At 41.0% G+C, this 15,460-nt stretch overlaps 1 protein-coding gene across 1 annotated transcript in view; it reads right to left on the minus strand.

Moving 5' to 3' along the window:
- Positions 1-6,741: 6,741 nt before the first annotated feature.
- LOC138952859 (uncharacterized) overlaps positions 6,742-15,460 on the minus strand; it is a 23,524-nt gene continuing 14,805 nt past the window's right edge. Inside the window, exons 2-3 of the mRNA XM_070324594.1 lie at positions 15,091-15,460; positions 6,742-10,403 (exon numbers count right to left, since the gene is read on the minus strand). The exon at positions 15,091-15,460 is cut by the window's right edge and continues 668 nt beyond it. Of these exons, the coding sequence (XP_070180695.1) occupies positions 10,089-10,403; positions 15,091-15,177 (402 nt within the window). The 5' untranslated portion in view covers positions 15,178-15,460 and the 3' untranslated portion in view covers positions 6,742-10,088. The remainder of the gene's footprint in view (positions 10,404-15,090) is intronic.

Below are 15,460 nucleotides of genomic sequence, written 5' to 3' on the forward strand. Positions count from 1 at the left end.
TGAACTAGGGATGAGAGGTGCAAAGGGTTTGTAATTTAAGGAAGACTTTATATAAATAGCTGTTTGAATGAGTTGCCCTGAGCCCTTTTGCTCTACTATGGGAGGGAAGTCAAAACCATCTATAGAAGGCAGTAGGGAGCGTTTTCTCTTGACTGACTGGATAACTAAGATGTCAGCAGATTGATTTGATATATAATTATATAGCTGAGAGAAGTTAGAGTTGATAGAGCGACAGTTCCACTGTAATATGATAAATCCGTGACCGCTTTCACTTTGTTCAGCCATTTTAACACGCACAAAGAAGGTAAGTTAAAGGGCAGATTTAAAATAGGTTAAAAAGTGGTTTTGACAGCTTTCATATCCGTCACGGACAACTGCTTGGCACCAGCAAGGGCGCCCAGCGCCAGAGTGGCGCCGCCCGGAATGAAGCGTTCAACCTTGGTGTTGGAGAGTTGTGTGTATGTAGCTGAGAGGGAGTCGATCAGGTCGAGAGGACTCTGCATCTGTCTGGCCTTAACCATGAAGCCGAGGCACTGCTCGATGAAACCTTGAAGGCCTCTTTGTTGTTCATTTAAATTTGCATATTGCTCTCCTGTTTTTAGCTTATCTAGTGCAGCGTCGGCTAGCTCAAGCTCTGCCTTCTCCTGCTCCTCCCTCATCTGCTGCTTTATTTCCTGTTCAGTTTTAAGTTTGTATTCTCTGAATCTCTGGGCCAATCCCTCCTCCATTCTCCCCATCAACCTCTCGAAGAGCTGCTCTTCTTTCGAGTCCTCCTTCCTGTTCTGGGCTTTGCGTAGGAGGGAGGCCTTTAACCCGGGGGTCCCATGAAGCGGCGCCTCTGCCCGAGCCGTCTGAGACTTACAGGGCGCCTGGGGGCCAGGATTTGGATTTTGCGAAGTTGTTTGGTGCTTCGCGGTTGCAGCAGAACTGTCCGCATGAACTGGAAGGAGTGTATTGTCATGTTCGGTCATTTTGTTTTTGATTTCTTGTATTTTATTTACTTGCCCACCCAGGGGGGGTCTCTGGACAGCCAAAGAGTACCCGGACCGGGGGGTTGAGGTCCGCCGGATCGGTTGCGGAGGGGGACGCCAGAAGGAGTCCCTCATTTCCGCTGGGGCAGTCGCTGTTTTATTTTGTTGTTTGGCGAGCTCGCGCCGCGCCCGATCCAGGGCCTCAGAATATGGTATGTATGCTGCCGACCTGATCTTATTGGCCTGCAACCTCAGTCTCATTTCCGGGCATCCAAGATAAGCGGCGGAATGCTCGCCCTTGCAGTTTACGCAATGTTTGGCCTTGGTGCACGTCGCTCCGTCGTGGCCCTTGGAGCCACATCGGGGGCAGATCTGCACTTTTGATTTGCATTGTTGTTTTAGGTGCGATAGTCTCTGGCACTTCGTACAGCGCCGCACTGGAGGAGTGTAGGGTTCGACGCCGTACACCTCACTCTCCAGAACGACGCTGTCTGGAAGAATTGCCGTTGTAAACGTGACACGGACCGCCTGAGACGGTTTCCCATCCCTAAGGAGAAGACGGCGAAAAGATCGAACCGAGGAGGGGCCCTTTTCTACAAGACTCCCATCCTCCATCCGGACGCGCACGCCCACTGCCATCTCAGACATACAAATACACAAAAGCCGCCAGACCACATCACAAACAGAACTGAACAATCCCCAGGTGTTGCTCACATAGAGAGACACACACACACACACACACACACACACACACAGAGAAGCCGTATCTATAGAGAGATAGATGACAGTGTATTTTTCGCGTGGCTATAAATTGATTCGACCTTTGCACTTTTACAGTGAGGATAATTTACGGGTCCAATTTACGTTCTGGACACTGCGGTGACCTTCTAAAAATAGTAACAGAACGCCGGGAATATCCCAAGACGCCCCACTCATACTATAGTGCACCATACGAAGGAAGGGAGGTAAACGCTGAAAACATGGAGAAGATGAGAAGATAAGGAAGAGTTACTTATAATGGTGAAATGAACACAAAAACCAAAATCGGTTCAGCGCTGCGCGCTGAGAGCACGTGTTGAAATATCTCATCGATGATATTGTGTCCGGGGTGTAGCTGAATACGGTGTCCAAATTTGAAAAAGATCCACCGAGAACTTTGGCTTTGGTGTGTCGGTATGGGGGCCCGGGTAGCTGAGGTGGAACCAAAATCGGTTCAGCGCTGCGCGCTGAGAGCACGTGTTGAAAATTCTCATCGACCAGGATGTGTCCGGGGTCTACCTGAATATGCCCACCAAATTTGAAGCAGATCCATCGAGAACTTTGGCCGTGCATCGCGAACTCACACACAGACACACACACACACACACACACAGACACAAGTCGTATATATATATATATATAGATATATATATAAAACATCAGAATTATGACTAAATTAAGACTGATTTGTACATTCCACTTCCAGTACTTTGCTAAGAAGGATTTCATGTGAAATATGTTTTCCAGTTGCAAGATTTATAATGATTAGTTTGTGATAGGGTATTAAGAATGATAATGAAATTGTACTTGTAGGTTGAAAATTTGGTGTGCATTTCAAAGTTATTATGTTATTCGTTGCAAATAGTCTTTAGGAAAACCCTGTTTTCTTTCTCTTCTGTGGAGAACAATATTTTGAACCTCTGGTGTCAAGGATGAGAATGAGATTTTCCTGAGAGGCTTTTTAAGCCAATTATTTCAAATTCTCTTGTCTTTATTATAGTTTATATTCATTTATTTTATTCATTCATTTATTTATTTCTCAGTAGACACCCCCCGCCCCCTGCCCCCTAAAAAACCCAAAAAACCACCCTTTTTCTTTGCTTTTTGTTAGTCCTTTCAGCTCACTGGAATCTTGAACTGTGATTCCCTGCATGATACTTGTACGTTTAGTTTCTTTACTTGTGTCGCACACGAGTGTTCCATGATGTGTCAAGATGTAGAGTCATGAGTATTGCTTTACACTATTAGAAAAGGGGAAGATTAAAGATGTTAGAACATTTTTACTAATATCTGAGAAATTCAAATCAAAGCATCTGTAGATAATGCCTATTGCTCGATGTCTGGAGGGAATGTACTTAAATTTAGCTTCTTTAATCAAATTAATGGGTATCTTTTTGATAGACTATTTGCAAGCTGTGTTTTTTTGTTGTGTGGATTATTTTTCCCCATTGTAGGTGTTTTAAAAAGTAACAAAGGAACTAATTTCTCACCCCCCCGCGGGTTAGGGGGAGTCCCATATTGGTTGGGACGAGAAAGAATTTACCCGATGCTCCCCAGCATGTCGTAAGAGGCGACTAACGGATTCTGTTTCTCCTTTTACCCTTGTTAAGTGTTTCTTGTATAGAATATAGTCAATTTTTGTAAAGATTTTAGTCAAGCAGTATGTAAGAAATGTTAAGTCCTTTGTACTGGAAACTTGCATTCTCCCAGTAAGGTAATATATTGTACTACGTTGCAAGCCCCTGGAGCAAATTTTTGATTAGTGCTTTTGTGAACAAGAAACAATTGACAAGTGGCTCTATTCCATCTCCCCCCTTCCCCCATCGCGATATAACCTTCGTGGTTGAAAACTACGTAAAACACCAAATATAGAAAGAAAGAACTAATTTCTCATATTTTCAATTTTGTTTGTTGACCTTTGAATTCTTTTTTTCTTTTAAATACTCCTGTTTCGTGATATTTGCCTTCAACGTTCAAATACGTTTAAGTTTGATTTACAAACATATTACATGCCGCATGGTTTCCATGTGCTTTCTTGTGTGGTGCGGATAACTTACTAAAATAGACTGTTGTTGATATTTCTGATAGTGCTACTGGCTTATACTGTGTCATCATTTTTACATGCTTCCTCGTTCAAATGAGTGTTTGATAATGATTGGGGGGTGCTTACACAGCTATCTGTGTTAAATGTTTTTTTGAAAGATTTGCTTCCAGCAAACCAGTGATGAAAGTCCCATCAGGAAATCTTGATTTAAAAGACTATTTCCTGACATATTTCCTGGGTTTCCAAGGGAAACAAATACACTTACATTCGAAGTTATGAGAGGTCACTGTATACTGACTTTCATAGATTATTCCCCTTGATTTTGAGACAGTTTCTTTGTTCAACTTGTGTAGCCTTGCCTATTTTGTGCACATGCCTTGCCTGCCCTGCTGTAAGTTTCATTCCATGTGAGATAGGAGATAGATGTCATTTACTTCTAGTCTATCTTATTTTGTGTCCTTAGGTCTAGGGTCTCTAAGTTAATGTGTTTTGTCATTCTACGAGAATTAGGAGAATTTTTTAACACTTTATGAGATGGGTTTCACAGAGCTGATCAGTATCATCCTTACATGTATACAGAGACAGACAGGCAGAACAATTCAATTGTTTGTACACAGAGTCACACCAATAACTGCATGAACACATGCAGTGCACACCTCTGCAAAAGTTGTTTCACCTGACATAGCTATTATGGACAGCATGTTATTTTCCCAAAATCATGTGCAAGTGCCTTTGGTTACCATGTACCTCTTTCTTTACATGGGTGTCTCCTTTTCGTCAGGACGTCACTTTTTACATTTAGTTTTGACTAAATGTATTCAGATAGACTGGGAATCGAGACGTGTGTGATGGTGTGTGAGCATGTGTTGAGCAGTTCCCAGAAAACTGTATGACAGGTCTTTACGAATCTTTACATGTGAATTCTTCCACTTTTCCAGATGGTATCCCCAGATGTTTTTCCCTTTTTATTTTATAAATGTCTTTGATGGCGTCATATCTGGCTTTTAAGAAAAGTTTCAGCCGCAGTGTGGCGACCACATATTTTAATCAATTGATTGAAATGTTGGTCAAACATTCCTTGGTTTAGTCCGGACTGTAGGATTGCATTTCAGCTTTGAGCTTTGAAATAAGGCTTGAAATAGAGATTGCAACTAAAAATGTATAAATGATTGCATTCTATTCTTTATCACTTAAGAATGTGCTCAAAAATCAAGAAAACCCTTTTATGCAAATTAGGATCTGTTGCATTCTGTTGGCAAGATTACTAAAGTAAATCAGCTCTGTCTTATTGGACGGGTTTCGGCCAGCCCTGGTCTCACTAGTTTCTATGACAAAAAAGCAGTATACTGTATGTTCAGTTTCATTGCAACTTGTTTTTCCTTTTGGTAAAATTAAAGTATTCAGTATCCCAACAGGAAACTATGATGTAACTTGTAATATTGTTCTTACCTGCATACAGTATCGAGGTTGGGTACCTTCATTTCTTATTGTTATTATCTTCATGTTCTGAGATTATTTTCTTTTTGTGCGAAAAGTACTCATTTCGGTTGCAATGCTTCTGTTGCTTTGGTATCTTCTTGTATTACATGTGTCTTGCCAGTTTACATGGCCTTCAACTATCGTTTCTTGCTAATGTATTGTACCTAAGAATATGGAAATGTGGGTGTTTTTGGTAAGAAGTTACTGTGGGTGGACATACTTCTTAACATATTGTGCTCTTGATTTATATTTCATTTTGTTCGTGACAAATTTATGAGCGTTCTCAGTGATTTTTTTCAGAAATGTTTTACCTTGTTCTTGTTTAGTATCTGAATGTGACATTTTTTGGGTCAGTGTTGGAGGTTTTTTGGTATCAACTATCATGCACAGATACTAAAAAAGAAACAATTAGCCATTTCTTATTTTTATATACTGTTTTGCTTTGGTCTATGTAAAGTAAGGATTACCCACCTCCTCTCTGATTTTAAATCAGTAAATGTTCTCATCAAGAGAGGTTGTGAAAAAACGAATCATGTGTACCAGCCAGGAGCTTGGCGTCTTAAAATTGTTTGTTTTTCATATATATTTTTTCTATATCTTTCTAATCTTTTTTTACAGTCTCCAGTCTACACAAGTAGCGTCGATCTTTATGAAGATCATGAATAATTAAATACAATGCCATTAGGTTTTGGTCTCAGGTTTGAAATGAGATCTTGGGTTCAATATAGACATTTTGTGGTGTGCTGCTATGCAGGCACACATTATCATGTTGATGTGGAACAAATCTGTTCTTTAAAGTTGATTTCAAATTGTTGGGAAAGAGCAACATTTTTTCTTTTTAATGTTAATACATAAATCACATTGATGATTGGAGTTTGGGAAAACCACAAAGTATGATCGTCTCGCACACTGGGAATGAGGTGCTTGTTATTTATGGCTTTTTTGATTTTGTGTGGCTACAGGCTAAGAGGTTTACTGTTTTTATGTTGAACAGAAATCCAACAATGCTGGTATTTTTCTCTTTTTTTTGCACCAGAGTTGTGGTCGCCAGTGGGAACACGAGCATTTTCGGGGAATAAAAAGATACAAAAGTGCTTGTGTGTATTTTAGTTTTCTTTCGTTTGGTTGTGTCTTTTAAAATATTTTTGTGCAGCCCGCCACAATACGACAGTACCATAAATGTTTTTTTTACTACAAGGCACTTCCAATTATAGGTTTCACCCACTCTTGTCTGGAAGATTTGTAAGGTGCTAGCATAAGTCTAAAATTAAGGTACCTGAACTAAAGGTTTCTTGTTATATAACGTTTCCAAGTCAGACTAAGGGAAAGTTGTTCCCCTTGAATAGTGTATGCATGGTTACTTCCCTTCAATGCTCTCTCTCTCTCTCTCTCTCTCTCTCTCTCTCTCTCTCTCTCTCTCTCTCTCACAAACACACACATACACTCGGCAACACAGGCATACTCCCACAAACACTGCAACAAAACAGGAACATAAGTTGATTTTATTTTCGTTTTTAAAGTCTGAAACAGTGAAAGTAAAATGGCTTTGTGGGCTCAGTTCATACAAATATGGTCATGGCATCTTTTCAATGGAGAGTGGCCCAGGCTGAACTTGTGAAGGGTCAGACTGATATCACTTTAAAATTCACTACCTCAAAACTACAGGTTCTGTAGGATGGTTTTGCTCAAGAAAAAGAATGAAAAAAAAAGTGAAATGGTGAAGGTCAGCATTTTACATTAGTAACAACAAAGATCTAACGATGTAAAATGTGACGTCCTTTTTTTTCTCTCCATGCCCCAAACAGGTATGAGTTCTGCAGACATGACCGAATCAGTTAATCACTGGGGACACTGAATTATAAAAGGTACACACAATTACGTCAAAGGCAATGTGGCGTATATTGAGTTAAGGCCTCGACGTTGTTTTCAAAGCAGAGCACCAGATGTTAGATTAGTTGCAGGTTGTAAGCCATCTCAGTAAGGCCCTACCGTGATATATATATATGCAACATGAGATTTTCCCTCCTGAACACAATACAATGTATGTGCGACACTGAAGATGCTTTCGAGCAGACGTTGACTGTCTTTAATTAATGTACCTGTACGTTCCTTCCCGTTTGAGCCCCCCGCGGGTTAGGGGGAAGAATTTACCCGATGCTCCCCAGCATGTTGTAAGAGGCGACTAACGGATTCTGTTTCTCCTTTTACCCTTGTTAAGTGTTTCTTGTATAGAATATAGTCAATGTTTGTAAAGATTTTAGTCAAGCAGTATGTAAGAAATGTTAAGTCCTTTGTACTGGAAACTTGCATTCTCCCAGTAAGGTAATATATTGTACTACGTTGCAAGCCCCTGGAGCAATTTTTTTGATTAGTGCTTTTGTGAACAAGAAACAATTGACAAGTGGCTCTATCCCATCTCCCCCCTTTCCCCGGCGCGATATAACCTTGAATGGTTGAAAACGACGTTAAACACCAAATAAAGAAAGAAAGTCAATGTTTGTAAAGATCGATTTTAGTCAAGCAGTATGTAAGAAATGTTAAGTCCTTTGTACTGGAAACTTGCATTCTCCCAGTAAGGTAATATATTGTACTACGTTGCAAGCCCCTGGAGCAATTTTTTGATTAGTGCTTTTGTGAACAAGAAACAATTAACAAGTGGCTCTATCCCATCTCCCCCCCCCCCCCCCCCCCCCCCCTTTTCCCCGTCGCGATATAACCTTCGTGGTTGAAAACGACGTTAAACACCAAATAAAGAAAGAACTTCCCGTTTGAACTATATTGCAGACGACCATAGATTCACCCATGTTTTCTGTGGGATATAAGAGCATCATTCCACTTGGACACATACCAACACTCTACAGCCGAGCTGCTTTCTACGCAGAGTGTGAATTATTTTCTTCATTAATTTTGTAACCGACACCTATGTCAGTCCGTCTGCTAAATTAATTCAACATAAAATTCCCAATCTACACAGAAAGCAGCCAGGCCGTAGATTTTTGGTATATGTCCAAGTTCTCACTAGTCATATAACTAGTCAGAGACAACTCTTTTAAATCAGGCTTACTTTCCCAGATATCCATAGCGGTACGACGCAAAGGCAATATCCATGTTCAGAGTATTTTGTATAATTACATATATGTAGATCTATATAAACAGAAAGAGTTTACTTCATTGGCTGTTAACCGTCTCTCAACTGAGACCGATAATGACGTCCAAGAGAACATTAAAGGAAGATGTGTGATCAAGATATTTGATTGTTGTTTTGTTTCTGTTGTGGATTGTTCTGAACTCGGCGTCACGTTAATTTTTTGTTCATATTTCAACCATTCAGTTCAGACATGTTAACATTTAATCTTTTCTGTAATCAACCAGTTGAAGAATGAATCATATGCAGATCACATTTGAAGACCTATGCACAATGCCCTTAGTCGCTATGTGGCAAATTGCGTAGTTCTCCCAAGCGTTTGCTTTATGCGGCTGCTTGGAACTCAGTTTTCCGTGCCAAAATTCATAATTCGGCTTTTGCGTCAGAAGACTACTAGACAAACAGCAGAACACCCCAATTTCTGGAAACTCACAAGTGTTTGGAATCTGCTTCCTTTCGTAAAAGTGTATACCAGCATACGGCGAACAAAGATCAGTCAAAGACACAATTTGAGACAACGCGATCTACCCAGATATACACAAACACGGGTTCCACTGATGTTGCCGGTTTAGTTATCATGCTTCTCTGTAGCATGTTGTAGAACCATGACACATATGTCTATCTTATTAAATTAAGTTACAATGACTAATTCACATTCTTTGTAAGGCTTAAAACATCAGACAACGCCGGCTTCCGTCAGGGAGCGCAGACACAGAAGCTCATTTGAGGCTGCTCAGTTGTTTGCTCCCTTTACGATCCCGTCAGTCTTGCAGTTTCGTCCCCTGAACCATGAAGCCAGGGCCCTGTTATAGCCCCGGTAAGCCAAAACGGAAGAGAAGCTTTTGATTATTTGTTTAGGGACCGAAAAAACACAGTCTGAAAAAACCCCACAAAACCTGAGCATCACCACCAAAACGAACATCCGAGTCCTCATCCCAGGAACGCAGAACTGAGATTAAGAAAGAGGTCCCTCAGTAATATAACACCTCGTTACCCACTACGGTTCAGGCTGACTAGTATAAGTGCTGTGTCTGTTTTTGCGACATAGAAAACTGTTGATAACAATTGCTGCGACAGTGAACAACTTCTTCAAGTGAATGGTAACCGCTGTGGCTCCTGTGACATGCAAACCATGCATATATCCCAATGGTCAAACTTGGTAAACCAATGACTGAAACAGGGAGACAACCATGCATACCCTGTCACCAACATACTCAGTTCAGAATATGTCTCTGGTCCATCTCAGGATTACTTTTGTGCATCTCTTTTCAAAAAGAGAGATTAGTTTCGAGTCATATCTATGTAGGCTTTGTGATAATCCTAGAACGCGGTTGTGGCTATACAGAGAAAAGTAGTATACACCGGATGTCACCTCAGCGGGCCATGTAGTCCCCAGTGAACAGTATGACCTTTGTAAGCAAGAATACTTTTTGCATAAAATTTACATTTTCCACGCAATTACATACTCCGCCGCTTCTTCAGTCCCACAAATGTTCATGAACAATTTTAGCTCAGTGTGAAACTGTCGCGTTCGTGACCAAGAAGACTGGACTCTGAAGCTAAACGGAGCGGCTATCCTATGCCAAACATCTCAAAGATGCAGTAGCCGTGTTGAGTTGCCCTGGACGTCGAAACGGGGACATTCCTTGAAATTTAAGTCAGATGTTTCAAATCATCTTAAACGTCACAATCACCAGCACAACCGAGCCAACAACCACGTCACGATCACCAACAAAAACGGGAGGGAGACGAAAGAAAGGAACAGCAGTCGCCGCTTCCGGCGCTTCTGTTGTTTCATCAGCCGCTCTTCGTCCCACTGCTTGACGAGCTCCATGCAGTCTTCATACATAAACATGATCATGCGCCATCGTTCTTGCAGCACCTCCACGGCACTGGACGCAGCACGGTCGGCCATGACGCGTTCATATAGCTTGATGTAGTCCTCCTTGTCGTTGCCGTACTTGCGGTCCTTGGCGGCGTGCAGGTCGTCTCGGGAGATGCGTCTCTGCGGGGATGACAAGATGAGATGTTAAAGTGTAAAAAGAGTGTGGCTATAATTATGAAGCTGAAAGTTATTTGGACCAGACGGAATATTGAAATAGCAATGTGTGGGTCTTAACTGTTCTTGGCCGAATTTGGCACAAAAATTGAGGACACACACAGACAGCCAGACAAAGACACATAAACACAGACTGTGAAACACACACACAAACACATACGCACACCCGCACACCGTGACACACACACACACTGACACACACACACATACACACACACACACACACACACACACACAAAACGCAGACACTGAGACAGATGGCAGTTGTGAAATACTAAATAAACAAACTCCGCAGTCTACCGTTCTGGGATTATGTGCTTCAGTCCTCAGTTTAGGACGCGAAAAAAAAGAAAAAGAAAAACAGAACGAAAAAGAAGAAGAAAAAGGAAAAGCAAGAAAAAAAATGGGTTAAGAATAATATTGAAATTGAGACCGTGCTTTACAAGTCCTGCCATGATTCTGAAAAAATCCGTTTTTCACATGTCGGAAACATAAAAACTAGAAACAGTGGCTGCGCCATGTAGCCTAAACGGTAGAATGGCAGTTTCAACCAATTCGCAATGTGACTGAGAAATGTGAAAACCCAAATGCCAAAGGGAAACGGCGCGGCGCGCGACTGAGTTTATATCAGTTAAATCCAACGATTTCCCATTAATTTTCCGAGCGTTTAAATGAAAGACACACAGCATTTTCAGTGGGTTCTTTTCCCTCACAAAGACACTTTAAAGAGGTTTTGCTTGGAGCGTGAGTACGCAAGATAACCAGATGCGGTTGTAGCCGAAAGGAAAATACCACCAACAACAAATGGAGTAAAGGCAATGCGGTGCACTGATGTGGTGTACTTGGACATGCTCCATGAAAAGGTCATAACAGACGAACATACCGTGGAACCCCCTTTTAAGACGACCCCCCCCCCCCCCCCCCCCGATCTCAGACTCCCTCTCTTTTAATACCCTGTTTTTCAGCTTGTCCGCTCTATAAATTTACCCCCATAAGACTCCCTCCTTTTTCAGACCTGATTTTCTCACACTGGTAAACCCCAAGGAACGTACGGGAATAAGGACAGTAAAATGTTGAGTCTTTTCAGCTTCCACAAAACACGAGAACGTTGATGAGTTGGAATAAAACCTGCGGGCATTTAATTGAAACACACACACACACACACTCTCTAACACAAACACGCATGCATCGATATTTGTCTGAACTTTTTTAATATGCGTGGCCCTTCAAGATTTAATCTTCAAAACGGAATAAGATATCGCTGCAGGTATTTGTCTTGAGTCGGATGCCGTGAGCGATCAGTTTAAAAACACATAGGTTATGTAGGAAATATGCGTATCACACAATTACCCGACTGAAAGCCGTTATGAACAATACAAAAACGCAGACGGCGTATTCACATGCTCAGCTGAGAACATTAAAAAAGCGATCAATATAAGTTATAACCAAACGACAGTTATGTGTTAAAATGATCACTCTTGAAAGGCAGTCATATATTCTATTTTCATCTTTTTGAGTTAATGACATGTAATAAACAACTGCATCCCTCTACAGCCGCTTTTTCTTGCTCATTTTCTCAAAATAGATAATCCCTCTCTCTCTCTCTCTCTCTCTCTCTCTCTCAGTCTCTCTCGGTCTCTCTCTCTCTGTCTCTCTCTCTGTCTGTCTGTGTCTGTCTGGCTGTCTCCCTCTCTCTCTATCTGTCTCTCTCCGTCTCTGTCTCACTCTCTCTCCGGCTGTCTCTGTCTCTCTTTCTCTCTTTCTCTCTCTCTCTCTCTCTCTTGCACACTCTCTCGATGATCAGGATGATGATGATGATGATGATGATGAAGTTGTTGTTGTGTGTGTGTGCGCGTGTGCGTGTGTGTGTGTGTGTGTGTGTGTGTGTGTGCGTGTGTATGTGTGTGTGCGCATATGTGTATGTGTGTGTGTCAGTGTGTGTGTGTGTATATATGTATGTGTGTGTGAGTGTGTGTGTGTGTGTGTGTGTGTGTGTGTGTGTGTGTGTGTGTGTGTGCGTGTATGTATGTGTGTGTGTGAGTGTGTGTGTTGTATTGAGTGCGAACGTGATTGCAGGCATGCGGCGCGCGTGTGTGTGCGAGTCGAGTTTTCTTTGTATTATATTGACATACATGTACATTTTAATGTTCTATTATGCATTATGTAGTCGTATAGGTAATGTTGAAATTAGTAATACTGTATGATTGCGATTGACAATTGTCCTTTTATTGTCTTTATTTTTATGCCTTAGTTTAGCAGGGACAGATTGTAAGACTAGGCGTGAGCCTAAAATCTCCATCCTTGAGTAATAAAGTTCGTTCGTTCGTTCGTTCGTTCGTTCTCTCTCACTCTATCTTTCTTTTTTCTCTTTCGCTCTCTCACTCTCTCTCTCTCTCTCTCTCTCTCTCTCTCTCTCTCTCTCTCTCTCTCTCTCTCTCTCTCTCTCTCTCTCTCTCTCTCTCTCTTTGTTTATCAGTCCGGCTGTCTACGTGCTTGCATGTTTATTTCATTTTATTTGTCTTGTCAGTATATTTTTCTGTACAAAAGAATTAATTTAATGAGAAATTATGTCACTCATGAATTCGTTTCGACTGTTTATGGACAACGTGTGCAGCAACTATAAAACAATTGTTTTTGACCTTGACCTTGTCTCCGCTATTTTCATAATATTTCTTTCTAGGCCATCAAGGGTCTCTGCTATCTCCCTGGCTGCTTGAGCTATTATGGCGGAAGATCAATTGTTTGGGAATTAGTGTTGTCAGGCTGGTGTGTTCCAGTTCATCTCGTGCAATGACAGTTATAACATTTGTGAAATAGACTCAACATTTGAACACGAAATGAAAGACATGTACACCAGAGATAAATAAACACAGACTTTAAATTGTCTAGTGGAAGTTGTTTAGGATTACTGGCGTTGTCGTGTGCATCGAGCTCCCATGCAATTCATCTCATTCAAAAACGGGGATCATTTTGGAATCTAGTCAGTATTTTAAGCACGAAATAGAAGATGTTTACACGAAAGATATAAAGCACTACATTTTAGATTGTCTTGCGGATTGTCAGGTGCCTCGAGTTTTTATTCATCTCCTGCAATTACAGTAGGTAATAATGTCGGAACTAAACTCAAATTTTCCACGTGAAACAAATGACAATTACGCCAAAGCATAGACTTCAGATTGTCCACAAGAAAATCTGTTCATGCATATAATACAACTTTTTGTTGTTCGTGTTAGTGGTCCACAAGACAATCAGTTCATGCGTATACAACTTTTTTTCTCTCATGTTAGTGGTAACTAACACTGTGACACGGGCTTAATCATCTAGCACTCAGGTTATCGGAAACCGTGTTATCTAAAAAGTCTCGGCGAGCATTCTTTGACCAGTGATTATCAGTGCCAATTTCCCGTGACAGTGGTCGAGGATTCATGCCGAGAGTTTCCATGCTTTTGCGGCGTGGTAACAAAGTGTTTGGTCTTTAGCGAGACGGCAGACTCAGGGTCTAGCCCGAAATAGATAAGGTTGTAAAACAGTAAAAGTCTGTGTTCGAAGCATATAGATTGAGACAAAAAGCTTGTTACGTCACTCGTTATTATTAAGATCTTGCTTGCTTTGCTTTTGGGTGACTCAGTAATAGCGACCGTAACTGGTCACGTGCGCAATGTAATATGCATCGTTTTTACATTTAGTCAAGTTTTTACTAAATGTTTTAACATAGAGGGGGAATCTGTCGAGACGAGGGTCGTGGTGTGTGTGTGTGTGTGTGTGTGTAGAGCGATTCAGAGTAAACTACTGGACCGATATCTTTATGAAATTTCACATGAGAGTTTCTGGATATGATATCCCCAAATGTTTTTTTTCATTTTTTAGATAAATGTCTTTGATGACGTCATATCCGGCTTTTTGTAAAAGTTGAGGCGGCACTGTCACACCCTCATTTTTCAATCAAATTGATTGACATTTTTGTAAAGCAATCTTCGACGAAGGCCGGACTTCGGTATTGCATTTCGGCTTGGTGGCTTAAAAAATAATTAATGACTTTGGTCATTAAAAATCTGAAAATTGTAATTAATTTTTTTTTAATATAAAACGATCCAAATTTACGTTCATTGTATTCTTCATCATTTCTTGATTCCAAAAACATATAAATATGTTATATTTGGATTCAAAACAAGCTCAAAAAATTAAAAATATAAAAATTATAACCAAAATTTAATTTTCGAAATCGATTTAAAAACATTTTCATCCTATTCCTTGTCGGTTCCTGATTCCAAAAACATATAGATATGATATGTTTGGATTAAAAACACGCTCAGAAAGTTAAAACGAAGAGAGTTACAGAAAAGCGTGCTATGCAGCACAGCGAAACCACTACCGCGCTAAACAGGCTCGTCAGTTTCACTGCGTTTTGCACGAGCGGCGGACTACGGTCATTGTGAAAAAATGCAAATATAGAAGCAACCGAGATGCTTCGTGACAAAACATAGAAGGCACAAGAGAGAGAGAGAGAGAGAGAGAGAGAGAGAGAGAGAGAGAGAGAGAGAGAGAGAGAGAGTCAAACACACACACACACACACACAAACACAAACACACACAAAGAAGAAGAAAAATACAACGCTGTAACTGTAGACTTTACCTTCACACTCCTCTTCCTGATGATGCCAGACTCTGTCACCCCCACGATCATAGTCTCCGTCACCATCTCGTCTTTGGAGTCGCCCATCTTTGGCACCCCTTCGTTGAGCTTCTCTCGCGTTCACAGCGCACAAAAGTCGTCTTCGAAGATGTTGGCAGTCTCTTTGTTTTTGGATTTATTCGAAGACTGTAGTTAGACAACAGTGCAGGTGATTAGTTACCCACCGTCTGTGCTATGGACTCCATGGGATTGACAGAAAATCTGTTTACCAAGGCTGCAATTGGACGAAACTTGAAATAATCGTTGTTTATTGTACGTACACTGGTCCTACAAACAAGGAAGGGGTTCCCGAAACAAAGTCTTTCGGTTT

Source organism: Littorina saxatilis, linkage group LG17 (assembly GCF_037325665.1).
Source record: "Littorina saxatilis isolate snail1 linkage group LG17, US_GU_Lsax_2.0, whole genome shotgun sequence".
Lineage (NCBI taxonomy): Eukaryota > Metazoa > Mollusca > Gastropoda > Littorinimorpha > Littorinidae > Littorina > Littorina saxatilis.